Source organism: Prunus persica, chromosome G4 (assembly GCF_000346465.2).
Source record: "Prunus persica cultivar Lovell chromosome G4, Prunus_persica_NCBIv2, whole genome shotgun sequence".
Lineage (NCBI taxonomy): Eukaryota > Viridiplantae > Streptophyta > Magnoliopsida > Rosales > Rosaceae > Prunus > Prunus persica.
Window position 1 is genome coordinate 11,879,942 of NC_034012.1, and position 19,252 is coordinate 11,899,193.

A 19,252-nucleotide genomic window follows, 5' to 3' on the forward strand; every position below is an offset into this window, starting at 1 on the left:
TCATCATTAGCATGTGTGGTATGATTCATTTTTTCTATTTGTGATACCACCACGTTGCATGATCTACTGAGACTTACTGAGACTTTCTATGCCAATGCTTGTTGATTGTCACCATTATATTAGTTCTCACTTGTCGATTGTTATTGTGGAAACCCTAATTCAAAAATTTAGGGATTTGACTCTCTTGTATTTTTTGTATTTATTTGTCTGACTCTGTTTATTTCTGGTAATTTAGGGATTCAAAAATTCTGGCTGGTAATTTATTTGATTGCCTCATATATTTACTAACCTTTTTTTTTTTCTTTGTATAGAGGTGCAAATTTGATTTGAGGAGTATGAAACTCATGGAATTGTATGTGTATATGTAATGAAAATTTATTTGTTTTCATTTGGATTTTCTTTTGAACTTTGCAAATATGCAGATTGTGATTGAGATTACTCTCACAGTCTGCCATGGTCTAATAATTATTGGATTATTTGGAATATGTGGTGGATGATGATTTTCTTAGGTTTTAAGGGTTTTTTAAGTATTTGAATGATGATAAACTTTAGATATGCAAAGCTGGAGAAACTGGAAAAACAGAATGGGCCTACAAAACTTTTAAAAAAAAGAATGGGCTTGGAAAACTTTAAAAAAATAAAAAATAAAAAGACATTCAATTGTTGCTTTTGTTGGGCCTCGGCATACACTCGAACCGAACCAACTCGACCTGTACAATTCAGGTATCGATTTAAGTCGAAAATGGGCCTAATAAACAGGTGCATGGTTTACTATTTGGACCTGCCAACATGATCCGGTTCGGAGAACAGTTTGGGCCCATAACCAGCCCGACCCGACCCGTGTGCAGCCCTAGTGTAAATAACAAAATTTAATTACTGACATGTGTAATGTTGTGAGATTAGTATTCTATGTCGCTCTCACATCCTCCGAAAATCAATTCGGACGTCACAGCCGAAAGAAGAAAGCCACCTCTGTTTCGTCCTCTTTGGGATCCTGCGTATGCCAACAGTTTACCCAAAACCCAAAATTCTACTTTGAATTCTCTTTTCCAATTTGAAAAGAAAGAAAACTCAAAATTGGAGCCAAAAACTCAAACGAAAAAGAAAAAACCCCAAGACGCAACCTGTGAATGTGAAAGGAGGAGATTCTTTCTTCACCAAAACAAATTTTGGTCTTTCAAAGGCTGATTGGTGGGGACCGAGACCAACCATTGATGCGCATGCGCTCACTTGGCCAACTGATTAGTATGAAGCAACAGCACTATAGCCCTACACAGTTCCGTGATGGATGAAGACAGAAGGTAACAAAAAAGCTTCAGTTTTGCTTACCAGTCAATAGCCGCCGTTGGGTTATCAGTCTGGCACTCATTTGGTTTTAACATACTGAGAACAGTTGCCTATGTTTTCTATGCATACATAGTCAATAGTCGTGTCCTAAGCTGTATATATTTGGTCTTCTCAGTTAACAATCATAAGGATCTCTTCTAATTCTATCCTTAACTTGGATGGAACCAGTAGGAAGGGATATACAAAACAAAAATTAAATGGGTCGTCTTTGTTTTTCGTTTATGATTGGTTCTAATTTGTTCTGTCTGTTATTCACACATTCCTTTGCAGTTGACAACATTAGTCCCTCCCAGTCTATACGCGATGGAACGACCTTGGCTTCAAGAGGTGGAAGCTTTGAGCTTGGCTTCTTCAGTCCAGGTAGTTCCAAGAATCGTTACTTGGGCATTTGGTACAAGAACATCCCAGTTAGAACTATTGTTTGGGTTGCAAACAGATGCAACCCCATTAATGATTCTTCCGGCAGGTTGATAATGAACAGCACAGGACATCTTGTGCTGTTAGGTCAGAATAAGAGTGTTGTTTGGTGGATAAGCTCAGCTAAACATGCCCCAAGTGCAACGGTAGAGCTTTTAGATTCTGGGAATTTAGTACTAAGAGATGCAGGAACCTATTTGTGGCAAAGCTTTGACTATCCTTCTGATACGTTGTTACCAGGAATGAAGATGGGATGGGACTTGAGGACAGGTATAAAACGGAGTTTCTCAGCGTGGAAAAATTCAGAAGACCCGTGTCCAGGAGATTTCACTTATGGGATTGAAATGGAACGTGATACTTATCCTGAGGCATATGTTCGGAAAGGCACTGCAAAATACTATCGTACTGGCCCATGGAATGGCCTGAGATTCAGTGGTTCACCAGAATTAAGGCCTAATCCACTTTATAGTTTCGAATTTGTCTATAATGATGATGAAGTGTACTACACGTACAACCTTCAAAATAAGTCTGTAATCTCAAGAATAGTTTTGAACCAAACCACAAGTACTCGTGATCGCTTTACATGGATTGAAGCAGATCAAACTTGGAGGGCCTATTCATCAGTACCAAGAGACTTGTGTGATCATTATGGCCTCTGCGGAGCCAATGGAAAGTGTATCATTGGTGAGAATCCTGTCTGCCAATGTCTAAAAGGATTCAAGCCCAAGTCTCAAGAAAAATGGAATTTGACAGACTGGTCTCTAGGATGTGTGCGCAATAAACCGTTAAGCTGCCAGGAAAGATATAAAGATGCGTTCATCAAATTTGTTGGCTTGAAACTGCCAGATACTACACATTCTTGGGTGAGCAAAAGTATGAATCTTAAGGAATGCAGAACTAAATGCTTGAAAAACTGTTCCTGTATGGCTTATACAAGCTCAGATATCAGAGGAGGAGGTACCGGCTGTGCTATCTGGTTTGGTGATCTAATAGATATCAGGCAGTTTGTGGCTAGTGGACAGGATCTGTATATTCGTATGCCAGCCTCAGAGTTAGGTATGGAACTTTGTAACGCGAGCTGCTTGTTAAATACTTTTTATGTGACATGTAATTCGATTGTTGTTTCCATTGTGTTTCATTGAGAGGCCCATTTTGCTTCTATCTTAAGTTAGATAATTGACCTTGATTTTTATTTTATTTTATTTGCTGCATTTTTTATATATCTTCTCTACTGCTTCATACAACCATGATGAAGAAAATGGAGGTAAAGTGAAGACAGCAATGACAATAAAAGTTTCTGTAGCAGTAATGTTTTCTGGAGTGGTATTCGTTGGATATTACCTTCACCGAAACAGGAGAAAATTAAAAGGTAGAGGAACTATTTTACCCTGACCATCTTTACAAAATGTTCGTTAGTGTTGTTTGATTATATTTTGATGATTTTTTTTATAGAAAGTGTTTTAAACCTCTATTGAGTTCAATTTGGTTAGAAGAGATATGGTTACTCTTACTTATATCTATCGCTAACACGAATCCCATTTCTACTATATGAGAGAAAACAGATATAGGCGAAACAAATCAGAACAATGAAGGGGAACTAAAGGAAGACCTGGAGCTCCCGCTCTTCAACCTGACCACAGTAATAGGTGCCACAAATAACTTTTCAAACGATAACAAGCTCGGAGAAGGTGGATTTGGACCCGTTTACAGGGTAAACTTGTAACTTGCTTTATAATAAGGCCAAACTAACAAAGAATCAGTTCACCCAGTGTTTCACAATATTTTGAAATACTGTAAATTTCCAGGGGACACTACCAGATGGACAAGAAATTGCTGTGAAGAGGCTTTCAAGAAGTTCTGGCCAAGGATTGAATGAGTTCAAGAATGAAATTATACTGTTTTCCAAGCTCCAGCATCGAAATCTTGTAAAGCTTCTTGGATGCTGCATTCAAGGAGAGGAGAAAATGCTAATTTATGAATACATGCCCAACACAAGCCTGGACTCCTTTATTTTTGGTTTGGACCGTTAATTGCTTTGAAATCATTCATATACAGTTTTTTAAACAGTTTCGCATATAGAACTGAAGTTGGATGTGGATTAAACTTGCCAGATCAAATGAGAGAAGAATTACTGTTAGATTGGCCTAAACGTTTCCACATTATTTGCGGAATTGCAGGGGTCTCCTCTATCTCCATCAAGATTCCAGGCTAAGGATTATTCATAGAGATCTCAAAGCAAGTAATGTTTTACTTGACAACGAAATGAATCCAAAAATTTCAGACTTTGGCTTGGCTAGAAAATTAGTTGGAGGAGATCAGACGGGTGGAAATACAAACAGAGTGGTTGGAACATAGTAAGTTTTCCTTTGAATATTTTTCCACGATCTACTATTCATCCCCATCAATGGTTTATTATGTTCTCACTTCCATATGATGTTTCTACTTTCTACAGCGGTTACATGGCACCTGAATATGCTATCTATGGGCTGTTTTCTGTCAAATCTGATGTCTTTAGCTTTGGTATTTTGGTGTTGGAGGTCATAAGTGGAAGGAAAAATAAGGGATTCTACCATCCAAACCACAGTCATAACCTTATTGGACATGTAAGTATCGATAGTAAAATTTCTTCTCGATACATATTCGACTTATGAATGGCAATTAACCACAAAGGAGTTTTGACATGTTTCAGGCATGGATATTATGGAATCAAGGGAGGCCTTTAGAACTGATTGATACGCGTTTAGGAAGCTCGTATACTCTATCAGAAGTGTTACGTTGCATCCATGTTAGTCTTTTATGCGTGCAACATCATCCTGAGGATAGACCAACCATGGCATCTGTGCTTATAATGTTGGGAAGTGAGATTCCCTTGGCTCAGCCCAAGCAACCTGGTTTCTTTATAGAAACGGAATCACTTGAAGCAGGCGTTTCTCCAGGTAATCAATCGTCAACAAACAAAATATCGATTACACTTATGGAGGCTCGTTAAGGGTCGATTAATTCTTGGTATATAGGTTCATGCTGCTTGGCTCAATTGTTGTGCATACTTCCAAAACAAGTCACTTTGTTCATAGATCGGTGTCAGTTTTTGAACACTTAAATTAAAGCATGAATATGTGAATTCTTTGTTTTATGGATTAGGGGTTAACATCCACAAATCTCATAAACAGGCTTGGGTTATTCCGTACTGTTATTCTTTCGTACAGGGCCAATAAAAAGGCTTTAGGCATCCAATTTTGTAGGTTCAGGCTTTACCAACGTGAAGCATTTATTTATTGATGTTTTATGGAGCTTAGACAATGTTTTTTCCTTTTATTATTCGCATTGATTGGGATCTCTTAATAGTCTTTTTTGAAGCAGAGTTTATTTCATTTTGCGCAAAACTCATGAAATAAAATAACACGTGGGTAAACTATATTTTACTTTAATCTAATTTAAAGATACCAACTTCAGAAGAACCAAAGTCTAAAGTCAATGTGATAATAATAAGGCAGAAAAAAGAAATGAATTGCGGACCTGCTTTATCAGCCATGACGTACATTTACGACTTTGAGTTTGAGGTTAGATATCAATTTATAAAATATTTTGTTAAAATATTGACATTAACTGCATTCTCTCAATCACTGTTTTTTAAAATTTAAAAAAAAAAAAAAAAAACCTACATGCAACGCTATTTCCAATCAATAATACAATGACACGTGGAAAAATTGAAGAAACTGGCTCCAATTAAAATTGTCAATTAATTAGGTGGATTATAATTGCATAGCCCTTAAGGGAGTGCATTTTCCAGAAGCTTGTTGGCTTGTAAAGACAACCAAAAAAACAAAAAAACAAAAAAAAAAACCCATCGCGATCCACAAATGAACAAAATCCATTGTCCATTTGATTTAAAGAAATTTTTAAAATTCATTCTTGTCATGGTTTTAATATGCTTTTGTACAATATTTCAATGAAAAGACAAAATAGTACAAATAAAGATAATAATAGAAGTCCTACTCTCTTTTGAAAATATACCTTTGACCTTGGTGCATTACTGCCATGATAAATAGGTGGAGACTTGAATTTCCTTGTTGCATCCTGCAACACTCTTTCCCAACAAAAAGCTCTCCACATACCCCTGCAACACTCTTTTAATTCTCTTTTCAAATTTGACAGTGAAATTTGCTCAAAATCTGGAAGAAAGAAAAAGGAAAATTTGAGCGAAAAACTCAAATTTCTTTCTCAAGCTTTTTATTTCCCGAGACACTCCTCTGTTGATTGTGACCTTAATTACCAGAACTGTTAGCTGGAGAATGAACCGCAAGACGCAACCTGTGAATGTGAAAGGAGGGAAATTCTTTCTTCACTAAAACAAGTTTTTGGTATTTCAATTGCTGATTGGTGGTGCCCGAAACCAAGCATTGATGCGCTCATTTGGCCAACTGGTTTGTACCATGTCTGTACACAGTTACGTGATCTATCGATCAAGAATGAAGGTAACAAAATAAGTTTCAATTTTGACTTGCAATTTTTCCACCATCGTTTGTTGTTTGAGTGAGGATGGCATTGGTTGCTTACCACCAGTCATTTGGGTTATCAGTCTTGCACCCATAACATACTGAGAAATACATATGCTTTGATTGGCTATGTGAATTCCAGCTTATAATGTTCTTTTCTTGATATATACATCAGCATTTTGTAAAGATCAGAAGTTGCCTATGTTTTCAATGCATACTACTAACCAGTCAATTGTCGTGTCCTTCACGGAACATACAGGGTCTTCTCAGTTAACAATCACAGGGGTGTTTTCTAATTCCATCCTTAACTTGAATGAAACCAGTAGGAAAGGAGATCCAGAACAAAAATGGGTCATCTTTGTTTTTCGCTTATGATCGGTACTAATTTGCTCTTTCTGTTATTCACACTTTCCTTTGCAGTTGACAGCATTAGTCCCTCCCAGTCTATCCGTGATGGAACGACCTTGGTTTCAAAAGGTGGAAGCTTTGAGCTTGGTTTCTTCAGTCCGGGTAGTTATGAGAATCGTTACTTGGGAATTTGGTACAAGAACATCCCAGTTAGAACTGTTGTGTGGGTTGCAAACAGATGCAACCCCATTAATGATTCTTCCGGCATCTTGATGATAAACAGAACAGGACATCTTGTGCTGTTAGGTCAGAATAAGAGTGTTGTTTGGTGGATAAGCTCAGCTAAACATGCCCCAAGTGCAACAGTAGAGCTTTTAGATTCTGGGAATTTAGTACTAAGAGATGCAGGAACCTATTTGTGGCAAAGCTTTGACTATCCTTCTGATACGTTCTTACCAGGAATGAAGATTGGATGGGACTTGAGGACAGGTATAAAACGGAGTTTATCAGCTTGGAAAAATTCAGAAGACCCGTGTCCAGGAGATTTCACTTATGGGATTGAAATGGAACGTGATACTTATCCTGAGTCATATGTTCGGAAAGGCACTGCAAAATACTATCGTAGTGGCCCATGGAATGGCCTGAGATTCAGTGGTTCACCAGAATTAAGGCCTAATCCACTTTATAGTTTCAACTTTGTCAATAATGATGATGAAGTGTACTACACGTACAACCTTCAAAATAAGTCTGTAATCTCAAGAATAGTTTTGAACCAAACCACCAGTACTCGCGATCGCCTTACATGGATTGAAGCAGATCAAAGTTGGAAGGCCTATTCATCAGTACCAAGAGACTTGTGTGATAATTATGGCCTCTGTGGAGCCAATGGAAAGTGTATCATTGATGAGAATCCAGTCTGCCAATGTCTAAAAGGATTCAAGCCTGTGTCTCAAGAAAAATGGAATTTGATGGACTGGTCTCTAGGATGTGTGCGCAATAAACCATTAAGCTGCCAGGAAAGATATAAAGATGGCTTTGTCAAATTTGTTGGCTTGAAACTGCCAGATACTACACATTCTTGGGTGAACAAAAGTATGAATCTCAAGGAATGCAGAACCAAATGCTTGAACAACTGTTCCTGTATGGCTTATACAAGCTCGGATATCAGAGGAGGAGGTACTGGCTGCGCCATCTGGTTTGATGATCTAATAGATATAAGGCAGTTTTCAGATGCTGGGCAGGATCTGTATATTCGAATGTCGGCTTCAGAATTCAGTATGGAACTTTGTAACATTGGCTGCTTGTTAAATACTTTTTATGTGACATGTAGCTTGATTGTTGATTCCATGTTGTTTTGATAAGAAATCTATTTTTCTTCTAAGTTAAATCATTGACCTGATTTTTCCTTTATTGTTTGCTGCATTTTTTACTCTTCTGTACTGCATCATACAAACATGATGAAGAAAGTGGTGGTAAAGTGAAGACAGCAATGATAATTGCAGTTTCCTTAGCAGTAGTGTTTTCTGTAGTGCTTTTAGTTGGATATTACCTTCGCCACAACAGGAGAAAATTAAAAGGTACATTAACTACCTTGGCCATCTTTGCAAAAAATTTGTGGGTGTTGTTTGATTGTATTTTGATGAATATTTGACAGAAAGGGATTTAAAGTTGTATGGAGTTTAATTTCGCGAAAAGAGATGGTTAAATTAGTACATAGTCTGTTTGCATATATAAGTTTTTGTTTCCTTTACTCTTACTCATAAGCTATCACTGACATCAAACCCATTTCTACTACATGTGGGAAAACAGAGATAGGTGAAACAAATATGAACAATGAAGGGGAACCAGAGGAGGATCTGGAGCTCCCGCTCTTTGACCTGCCCACAGTGGCTAGTGCCACAGAGAACTTTTCAAGCGATAACAAGCTCGGAGAAGGTGGATTTGGACCCGTTTACAGGGTAAATTTATAACTTGTATTTTAAGGGCCAGACTAGGAAAAAATAACTACATCCAGAGTTTCACAATATTTTGAAATACTGTAAATTTCCAGGGGACACTACCAGATGGACAAAAAATTGCTGTGAAGAGGCTTTCAAGAAGTTCTGGCCAAGGATTGAATGAGTTCAAGAATGAAATTATACTGTTTGCCAAGCTCCAGCATCGAAATCTTGTAAAGCTTCTTGGATGCTGCATTAAAGGAGAGGAGAAAATGCTGATTTATGAATACATGCCCAACAGAAGCCTGGACTCCTTTATTTTTGGTTTGGACCTTTGGTGGCTTATAAATTTAGGCAGAATCAATTGCTTTAAAATAATTCATATGTAGGTTTTTAAACAGTTCTGAACTGAAGTTGGATTTGGATTAAACTTGCCAGATAGTGTGAGAGGAGAACTACTGTTAGATTGGCCTAAACGTTTCCACATTATTTGCGGAGTTGCTCGGGGTCTCCTCTATCTCCATCAGGATTCCAGGCTAAGGATTATTCATCGAGATCTCAAAGCAAGTAATGTTTTACTTGATAATGAAATGAATCCAAAAATTTCAGACTTTGGCTTGGCTAGAACATTAATTGGAGGAGATCAGTCTGGTGGAAATACAAACAGAGTGGTTGGAACATAGTAAGTTTTTCTTATAATATTTTGCATGATCTAGTTTTCATCCTCATCAATGGTTTATTTGTTCTCACTTGCATATGATGTTTCTACTTTCAACAGCGGTTATATGGCACCTGAATATGCTATTGATGGGCTGTTTTCTGTCAAATCGGATGTATTTAGCTTTGGTATTTTGGTGCTGGAGGTCATAAGTGGAATGAAAAATAAGGGATTCTACCATCCAAACCACAGTCATAACCTTATTGGACATGTAAGAATCAGCAGTATAATTTCTTCTTTATGCATATTAGGCCTGTGAATGGCAATTGACTACAGAGGAGTTTTGACATGTTTCAGGCATGGAGATTGTGGATTCAAGGAAGGCCTTTAGAACTGATTGATACGTGTTTAGAAAGCTCATGTACTCTATCGGAAGTGTTACGTTGCGTCCATATTAGTCTCTTATGCGTGCAACATCATCCCGAGGATAGACCAAGCATGGCATCTGTGGTTATCATGCTGGGAAGTGAGATTGCATTGGCTCAGCCCAAACAACCTGGTTTCTTTATAGAAAAGGAATCACATGAAGTAGGCTCTTCTTTAGGTAATCAAACATCTTCAACAAACGAAATATCGATTACACTTTTGGAGGGCCGTTAAAGAATCGATTAATTCATGGTATATAGGTTCATGCTGCTTTGTTTACTTGTTGTGCCTACTTTCAAAACAAGCAACTTAGGAAAAGTTTGATAACCATTTCAATTTTAATTTTTAGTTTTCATTTTTTGTGCTAGAGTATAGAGGAAAAAGAGGGAGAATGAAAGTGAGAATGAGAGTGAAGATGGGATTGACAGGGCCCTTAGTTTATAGATCGAAGTGATTTGAGGTATTGAACAATAGATAGGTTGGGTGATAAAGACCATTTAGCTATTCATGTCATACTACATGTATATGCTACCAACTAATTTCTCAACGGACACTTTTGAACAAAGCAGCAAGGTTATCTTGAAGCATGAATATGTGAATTCTTTGTTTTATGAAATTTTCTTAATATCCCAAGTTCCATAGATCTCATAAACATTCCGCATCACCCAAAAAAAAAAAGCTTGTTGGCTTGTAACGACTGGCGAAGAAACACCCATTGCAATCCACAAATTATCAAAATCCATTGTTTATTTGATTTGGACAAATTTTTGTAATTCATAGTTTTAAAATCCTTTTGTAAAATATATCTAGAAAGGACAAAGTATAAAACTTGGGAGTTAAAAATATTTGTCATGTAGTAAAAATAAAAGAAAATAACATCACTATAATTACCATACGCGGGGGGCACTTGGTGAGATAATAGAAACTATTATCTTTTGAAAATATTTGTCACCACCTTTGACCTTGGTGCACTTGGTGAGAGCCAATGACATTATATAGGGCTGGCACGGTTTGGTTCAGGTTGATTTTAAGCTTAAATTGGAAATCAAATTAGGGTCTATAGTTTGAAGAATTTAGGAACCGGACCAATAGGTAATGAAAACGAGCAAACCGTTTAATTAGCCACTCTAATTTAGGCAACGTGTGAACAGTTTTGGGCCGACTTTACTTTTGGCCCAAATTTCAATATGCATTTTCATATTGCAAGTCCTAATTTTAAAATTGATGAAACAAACATGCATTTTCCAAAAATTTCAGACTTTGGCTTGGCTAGAACATTAGTTGGAGGAGATCAGACTGGTGGAACTACAAACAGAGTGGTTGGAACATAGTAAGTTCTCCTTTGAATATTTTTCCACGATCTACTATTCATCCCCGTCAATGGTTTATTATGTTCTCACTTGCATATGATGTTTTTACTTTCTACAGCGGTTACATGGCACCTAAATATGCTATCTATGGGCTGTTTTCTGTCAAATCTGATGTCTTTAGCTTTGGTATTTTGGTGTTGGAGGTCATAAGTGGAAGGAAAAATAAGGGATTCTACCATCCAAACCACAGTCATAACCTTATTGGACATGTAAGTATCGATAGTAAAATTTCTTCTTGATACATATTCGACCTATGAATGGCAATTAACCACAAAGGAGTTTTGACATGTTTCAGGCATGGACATTATGGAATCAAGGGAGGCCTTTAGAGCTGATTGATATGCGTTTAGGAAGCTCATATACTCTATCAGAAGTGTTACGTTGCATCCATGTTAGTCTTTTATGCGTGCAACATCATCCTGAGGATAGACCAACCATGGCATCTGTGCTTATAATGTTGGGAAGTGAGATTCCCTTGGCTCAGCCCAAGCAACCTGGTTTCTTTATAGAAACGGAATCACTTGAAGCAGGCGTTTCTCCAGGTAATCAATCGTCAACAAACAAAATATCGATTACACTTATGGAGGCTTGTTAAGGGTCGATTAATTCTTGGTATATAGGTTCATGCTGCTTGGCTCAATTGTTGTGCATACTTCCAAAACAAGTCACTTTGTTCATAGATCGGTGTCAGTTTTTGAACACTTAAATTAAAGCATGAATATGTGAATTCTTTGTTTTATGGAATAGGGGTTAACATCCCTAATTCCATAAATCTCATAAACAGGCTTGGGTTATTACTTTTCCATAGTGTTATTCTTTCGTACAGGGTCAATAAAAAGGCTTTAGGGCCATCCAATTTTGTAGGTTCAGGCTTTACCAACGTGAAGCATTTTATTTATTTATGTTTTATGGAACTTAGACAATGTTTTTTCCTTTTATTATTCGCATTGGTTGGGATCTCTTAATAGTCTTTTAGAAGCATAATTTATTTCATTTTGCTCGAAACTCATGAAATAAATTGATTGACGTGAGTGTATGTGTGAACTTTTAGTCACAACACATGAGTAACATGCTCTGGTTTTTTATTATTATATAAATGATATTTTATTTTAGTCTAATTTAAAGATACCAGCTTCAGAAAAATCAAAGTCTAAAGTCATTGTGATAATAATAAGGCAGAGAAGAATTGAAAAGAAATGAATTGCATGACCTGCTTTGTCAGCCATGGCTTACATTTAGGACTTTGAGTCTGAGGTTAGATATAAATTTAAAAAAAAATTTGTTAAAGGACTTTAGCATATTGACATTAACTGCATTCTAACAATCACTGAAAAACACTTACATGTAACGCGGATATTATTGTTTTGTTATTCTCTTCCAATAACATAATGAAATGTGAAAAAATTATTTTACATGTCATTGTGTTATTGACCAGAAATAGCAAAAAGTGTTATCCTCATTACATGAGAGTTTCTCTCTAGACACTGAGCTCACTGAAAAGCTAAAGAAACTAGCTCCAATTAAAATTGTCAATTAATTAGGTGGATTATAATTGCATATGTACAGCCATTAAAGGAGTGCATTTTCCAGAAGCTTGTTGGCTTGTAAAGACAAAAAATGAAACACCCATCGCAATCCACAAATGATCAAAATCCATTGTCCATTTGATTTAAAGAAATTTTTATAATTCATTCTTGTCATGGTTTTAATATGCTTTTGTACAATATTTCTTGAAAAGACAAAATGGTACAAATAAAGATAATAATTTACCATGCGTGAGATAATCGAAGTCCTACTCTCTTTTGAAAATATTTTTTACCACCTTTGACCTTGGTGCATTACCGCCATCTCACTTAAGTTGTTGCATGTGTTCTACCTTCGGTTAACTTTGTGAAAACTATAAGTAACTATAATGGACCACATTAGTTTAGGATAAAATGTGGTTTAGGTCAGCTACGTACTTTTAGCATTCTCATACCATGATAATAGGTGGAGAGCCCATGACATTATATAATGTCATTCAATACTTGAATTTCCTATTTCATATACTACTTTTGACATTTCGAAATATGAAGTGATTGGCAATCTAAAAAGGTCATTATGTTTTTTTTTATTATTAATTTTATATAAGCGATTTTTATTTTTTTTGGTCAGAGATATAGGCGATAGTTTAAATTATCATAAATTACCTAATATATAGAAAGGGAACTCGAACTTGGGTGCAACCCCTAATCTTTTGTTTTGAATTTCAATTAGCGATGTTGAGAGATGGGGAAATTGAACAAAGGACCTTGGATGTAGAATCTTTTAACCACTTTACATACCCCTTCCAGTTAAATTTAAATTTGCATTATGTACAAGTTAAAAAATTAGAATGTCATTTTGGTACAGTAGCATTTCATTTCTTTCACGTACATAAAAATTAGGGCCTGTTAGTGCTTCTAAAATGGCTAAAAATATTTTCTGACAATCAAAAGTGTTTTGGACAATGTTTTGCAGAAAAGTTTAGAAGTGATTTTGGCTCATAGAAGTGCTTTTTGGAGAAGCCAGTGCTTTTCCAAGAGGCACTGGGATTTCTTATGAAGATTTTAGGCATGTTTGGGAATGCTTTTGAAAAGGCTAATAGCGCTTTTAACAGCATTTGATATAAAAGTTTAGAAGTGCTTATAGGTCATAGAAATGCTTTTTGAAGAATCACTTATCCTTCTTCAAGAAGCACTCCCTAGTGCTTTTCCTTGAAGTGCTTGGATTTTTTTTTACAAAAATTCAAGATTTTCATAATAAAAGCTCTTATGAGCAAAAGTACTTCTTAGAAAAGCAGTCCTAAACGAGCCAACATCTTTATAATAAAAACGCTTTTTCTAGAATGCTTATGAGCATAAGTGGTTCCTAGAGAAGCAGTCCCAAACCATCCCTTAGTCATATCTCATTTTTTATTCTCTTCTCAAAGCAACAACAATTAATACATTAAAGGTATATTGCATGATAAGCTTTTGTATAGAGAAAAATTCCATAAATCTTTTATTTGATTGAAAGTATATTGCTTGCCTCCCTTCCAAGATACTCTTCTCATTCCTACAAATCACGGTTTAACACATGTGTCAAAATAATTCATCAAATTTCCATTGGCAAAATTGTAGGAGTTACTACTTATAAGAGAATGAGGAGAAATTTTTGTATGTTTCGAATACATCAATTATTGTACCATCCAATATACATGGGACACGTGAAAATATTTCATTTTTATGTCCTATGTGTATTAGAAAATATTTCCACATATTTCATATGTATTGGAATGGATGGTACCACCGGAACATACATAAATTATTTATAATGAAAAGATCACTAAAATGGGTAGTTTTTTATTTCCGGTCTGAAAATGAGCTCTGAACAGGAAGAAAAAGGAAGAAGCCAGAAAGTTTTAAAGTGGAAAAGGGAAGAGGGGAACCCAAGTACTCATCAGCATAGTTATATATATATATATATTCGTTAAACGAATACATCTTTGTGTAGCGAAGCCAGAATTTCATGTATGTGGGGGCCTCTTACAAATTATAAAGAATCATAAATACGAACTCACAATACATACGAAAAATAGTGTGTGTTTATATATATATCACATATGTCAAGAATTATATTGCTTATTAGTTGCAATCATAATTGTCCTTGACAAAGGGATAATACATTCTGAGCAAGAAAAATTGCAAGAGATAGACAAAGAGTAGTGATTTAGCAAATATCTTTAAAGCTTTTCTCCCCATTAAACTCAATAGAAAGAAAAAATCAAAATTTCACAAACTAAAAAAAACTTAGGTCCCTTCATGCATTCATATCATACATGAAAAAATGTTTTATGTAAAAATATTGATTAAGTATGAAAAATGGTTTTTCGGAATAATCATTTTCTCAAGATAATTTTTGGCGGTTTTTATTCCTTACACATCAAATAAGAAAACTTGATTTTATGAAATTTTAGTATGAAGTATATATTGACTTAATGAGCTATCATTTTTAGCATAAATCGTATTTTGCACTAAAATCGATTTTTCATATTTTGATTTGGTGGGAATTTGATTTTCTAGTATTTTTATTTGAATCCAAATAGGGGGTATTTCCTTATTTACATTGTAAACTTAAGTAAATAAAGTAATATAAAAATAAATGAAAGTAAAAGGACAAAGACATTTAAGGTAATCTGTACACCTGGAGTGCACCACTACCAGCTGAGCAAAGTGTCAATTTGAAGCACCTCCTTATACCTTAATAGGTCTGCCACAACACATGTTGGTACATATCAAAACGTAAAGTATTTGAAATAATATACATATACATAACAATATATTACTTTTAAAATAAATAAAAAAAATTGAGTGGGATCCCAGGACCACACTGGTCCCAGTGTGACTCCGCCCCTGCCTCTGTTGTATTCAGTTGTTGACGACAGGTAGGGCCTCACCATTGATGGACTCACATAGCAAATTAATATATGAATTAATACTATGTCGATTAAGAAGAGTAGGCAACAAAAAAATCTACTTTTGAGGAGATATGGTGAAACTAGTAATACGTATTCCATCTGCATGTATAAGTTTTTGTTTGCTTACACTTATAGGCTATCGCTAATATGAAGCCCATTTCTACTTTATGAGAGAATAGAAATAGGCGAAACAAATCAGAACTTGGCCTACCAGAAGCGTCACTTTGCATCCATGTTAGTCTCTGTCACGTCCCAATCCTCGGATTTACAAAACCTTGAGTTAAGACGTGATTCTCACCTTAATTATAGAATTTAATAAAAATTATAACTAAAATGTGAAGAAAACATTTAAATAAATATTTCACATAGAATATTCAGCGAAAATTCGGAAATGACAACATCTGAAATCTTAAAATTTTACATTATTTTACAAGTTAGAACTACTCGAGAGTTCACTAAAAGAGTAGCTCATTATTCATCCACAGGCTATAATACACTCTATAGACATGCCAAAATCATCACAAGCTCTAGATTTCAGGTTCGGTACCTGCAAAATCTATTAGGGGGTGAGCGAAACCAGAGCTCAGTAGGGACATAAACCTTTTTACGGTAAATTGATATAATTAAATTAAGTGACAAATAATCACGTAGCCAAATTTCACATTATTAGTAACAATGCAGGAATGTTCTTCATCTAACCCCGTTAATTCATATAACTGGACAAGCAGACCTGCATGTCCCCTACCATGCTTATACCACTTGGTCCCGAATGCCCATTTATATGAACTAACACCCATTTTAATCATCCTATAATTCCCCTTTTGTTAGTCATCTTGTCTAACTCCCTGTCGTCAGTCCCGAATCACCCAATGAAACCATGTGCACTGTGGGATCCCTGAGACCTGGTACCTACCAAGAGTTAGACTCAACTACACAAAAGACTATTTCCATTACCCTCTTTTTCACCATTATTTTCTCCACCCAACAACTCCAACCAATTTTCATGACATGATATAATTATGCCCTTCACAATAATGTAGACATTTAAAACATCACTAATGCACATATAATTATGCTCACATTGTTCAAATAGTTAAGAGTACGTAAATATCCAATACAAGGAACATAAATCAAACAATACCACGCATAATATAATGCTCATGAAATTTAATTAAATCAATCTTTGTAAAAGGCCCCCAAAGAAACCCCCTACCTTGATTCCAATGTTTTTACAACGTAAGATAACTCTACAATCCAACACCTTGAGTTCCTCCAAAATCTTTCTTGTTCTACCAACACTAAATATTTTTCCTCTTCTTTCTTCTCTCTAACACTTTCTTGTTCTATCATGTATGTCGTTCAAACAAATCAAAGCAAATGGTTCCTATTTATACTACAAAAGAGGCGGCAACTAAATGGTTTTAATTGGTGAAGGGATATGTGGCTTAACTGATAAGATTTTTGCTCCAAGTTTCACCAGCTCATGCTTACAAAAGGATTAGTCATCATAAATAATGACACTTATAAAGCAAAGTGAAATAGTAAATTTGCAAACAATAAAACTTGGCCTAAATGATTTGCACGTCAACAACCAAGTAAGGAAGAACTGCCACATATTTTTTTTAAAGATATACTAAACATTCAACTCTATCTAAAATTCATCCCCCCTAGTCTTTTAGATTTTGACCAATAAACATTCTCATGCAAAAGGTGTTTTAAACGTAGCCATTTAACAAGCATAAGGTGAACAACACATGGATAACAAACCAAAAAAAACTAAATATTATCATAAACATAGAAATATATAAGTATTATTATAATAGTATTTATAATAATTAATATAAAAGCATAACAACAATATATACGTACTAAGATAATTACACATGTAAATATAACCAATATATATTTATATGTATTTTAAAATACGGGTCTTCACAGTCTCTCTCTTGTGTGTGCAGCATCATCCTGAGGATATATATAGGCCAAGCATGGCGTCGGTTGGAAGTGAGATTTCTTTGGCTCAGCCCAAACAACCTGGTTTCTTCATGGAAAAGGAATCACATGAAGCCATCTGGATTTCATCGGCTTAGATTTCAATTGGTTTTATGCATATAAAGAAGAAGAGCCTTCCATTTGTTCTTGAGTAGAAGGGACAATGAAGTAGAGAGTTTTCAGGGGAAGAACAAAGGATGGAGGCAGTTGCCCCCACACAACTTTCTCAGGGGAAAAGATGTATACATTTTTATCTCTTAATGGGAGATCCTAGGTTAGATTCCTCCTGAATGTTAGTAATATGGACAAAATCACAGTGTAACCTGGGCTCAAAATTTAAAGGGTATTCTGCTGAATTACCCCCTGAACTTGTACATAATTCTCAATTTACCCCACTGGCCTTTTTTTTTAACGAATTATAGGCTCAAATTAAATTTGATTATCAATGTTTCCCTCACCGTCAAAATTCGAACATTTCATCTATTATTCTGTCTATTTGACCCACGTTGACTCTTTGTTGAGGGTTATTTTCGTCATTCAACGAGGATTGAATTAGCAACCTCTCTCACACACTTTGCACATCTCTTTCACATTAGTAGGGTAAGGTTAGAAAGGGACCGAATTGAGGGCGGGAAAAATGACGAAATCGAAGGTTGGAATCGAGGGAATCTAAAAGTTTTTTCAAAAAGGTTCTTTTGGCTCTGTTGATTCGACGCAACATGAGTTTGGATGTGTTGCCTTTGTAGGTGCAAAACAAAGGGCCTCTTTCCAAGTACAGTAAGTAAACGCTTTTCCCAATTTGAAATTGTTTAAGCTTGTGTGGTCCTTGGTCTGTCGATTGTTTGTACATTTTGTGGTGTTGTCTGATATGCTTTTTTGAATATGAAATACTTGTGGTCCCGAAGCATTTGTGTTATTTTTTCTACAATATTTTTGGTGGAGTTGAGTGAATTTGAAGTTTAGAATGGTAGTTGGGCAGTAAAGAAAAGTTAGTGTGATAAAATAGTGGTTTTATATATCATTTTCTGTTTATTTATTTATTTATTTATTATTTATTTATTTATTTTTAAGGTGATCCAGATTTGTTCTCCCTAGAAATTCACCATGGAGGTTATATTTCAGAGAGGAAGTATGTTCAGGGTAAGGTTACATGGGCAGACAACTGTAATGCTGACCATAAAAAAATACAGTACCACTACTGGAACAAAAGAATGGGGTTTGTTCCAATTGAAGTAGATGCCCATGTAGTTGAGTTTGTAGAGTATACACATACCTCTAGAGTTCAACCCTTATATCTCTCATATAAGAATCAACCACATTTCCCAGAGAGCCAGACATCTGCATCTACTCCACAATTGGGGTTGGAAGTAGAAGTTGAAACTGAAACTGATGTTGGTGATTTGAGGAACTAGTTTGTAGAAGTGAATGTTGATTTAGATGATGATGGTGATGATGAGGCAGATAAGGAGGGAGATAATGAGGTAGATGACAGTGAAGATGATGAGGCTGAAGATGATGATAGTGGAGAAGAGGCTGAAGATGATGATAGTAGAGAAGAGGCTGAAAATGATGACAGTGAGACAGACATTGAGTTGATTGACTCCAAGTTTGAGTAGTCAGATGAAGAAGGGTTGAAGATAGTCTTGGAAGAGGATGATAACTTGTTTGATAAACATGTAGTTGATGAAGAAAATGAAGAATACAATGAAGAAACTGGTAAGGTTGACAGTGAAGACTACAATACCGACGATCTTGTAAGTCTTGATGAAGAATCTGATGAGGAT

General features: G+C 35.6%; 2 protein-coding genes across 2 annotated transcripts; both read left to right on the plus strand.

The window, feature by feature from the left end:
• Positions 922 to 10,256, plus strand: LOC18781230. Its single transcript, XM_020561508.1, is given in 16 exon segments — positions 922 to 1,301; positions 1,618 to 2,820; positions 3,020 to 3,133; positions 3,327 to 3,475; positions 3,570 to 3,780; positions 3,876 to 3,935; positions 3,938 to 4,118; positions 4,217 to 4,367; positions 4,454 to 4,700; positions 6,681 to 7,883; positions 8,072 to 8,185; positions 8,418 to 8,566; positions 8,659 to 8,869; positions 8,984 to 9,227; positions 9,324 to 9,474; positions 9,561 to 10,256. Coding segments are annotated over 16 exon segments (4,704 nt in total). The 5' UTR covers positions 922 to 1,288; the 3' UTR covers positions 9,864 to 10,256.
• On the plus strand, positions 10,865 to 11,738 carry LOC18780384 (G-type lectin S-receptor-like serine/threonine-protein kinase SD1-1). The gene is made up of 3 exons (XM_020562285.1): positions 10,865 to 10,959; positions 11,058 to 11,208; positions 11,295 to 11,738. The coding sequence occupies exons 1-3, from the start codon at positions 10,865 to 10,867 to the stop codon at positions 11,592 to 11,594; spliced, it is 546 nt and encodes a 181-aa protein (XP_020417874.1). The 3' UTR covers positions 11,595 to 11,738.

Coding starts and splice junctions, on each gene's coding strand:
- LOC18780384 (XM_020562285.1), top strand. CDS start 10,865: ATGCATTTTCCAAAAATTTCAGACTTTGGCTTGGCTAGAACATTAGTT. Junction 10,960..11,057: donor AACAGAGTGGTTGGAACATA/GTAAGTTCTCCT, acceptor TACTTTCTACAG/CGGTTACATGGCACCTAAAT. Junction 11,209..11,294: donor GTCATAACCTTATTGGACAT/GTAAGTATCGAT, acceptor GACATGTTTCAG/GCATGGACATTATGGAATCA.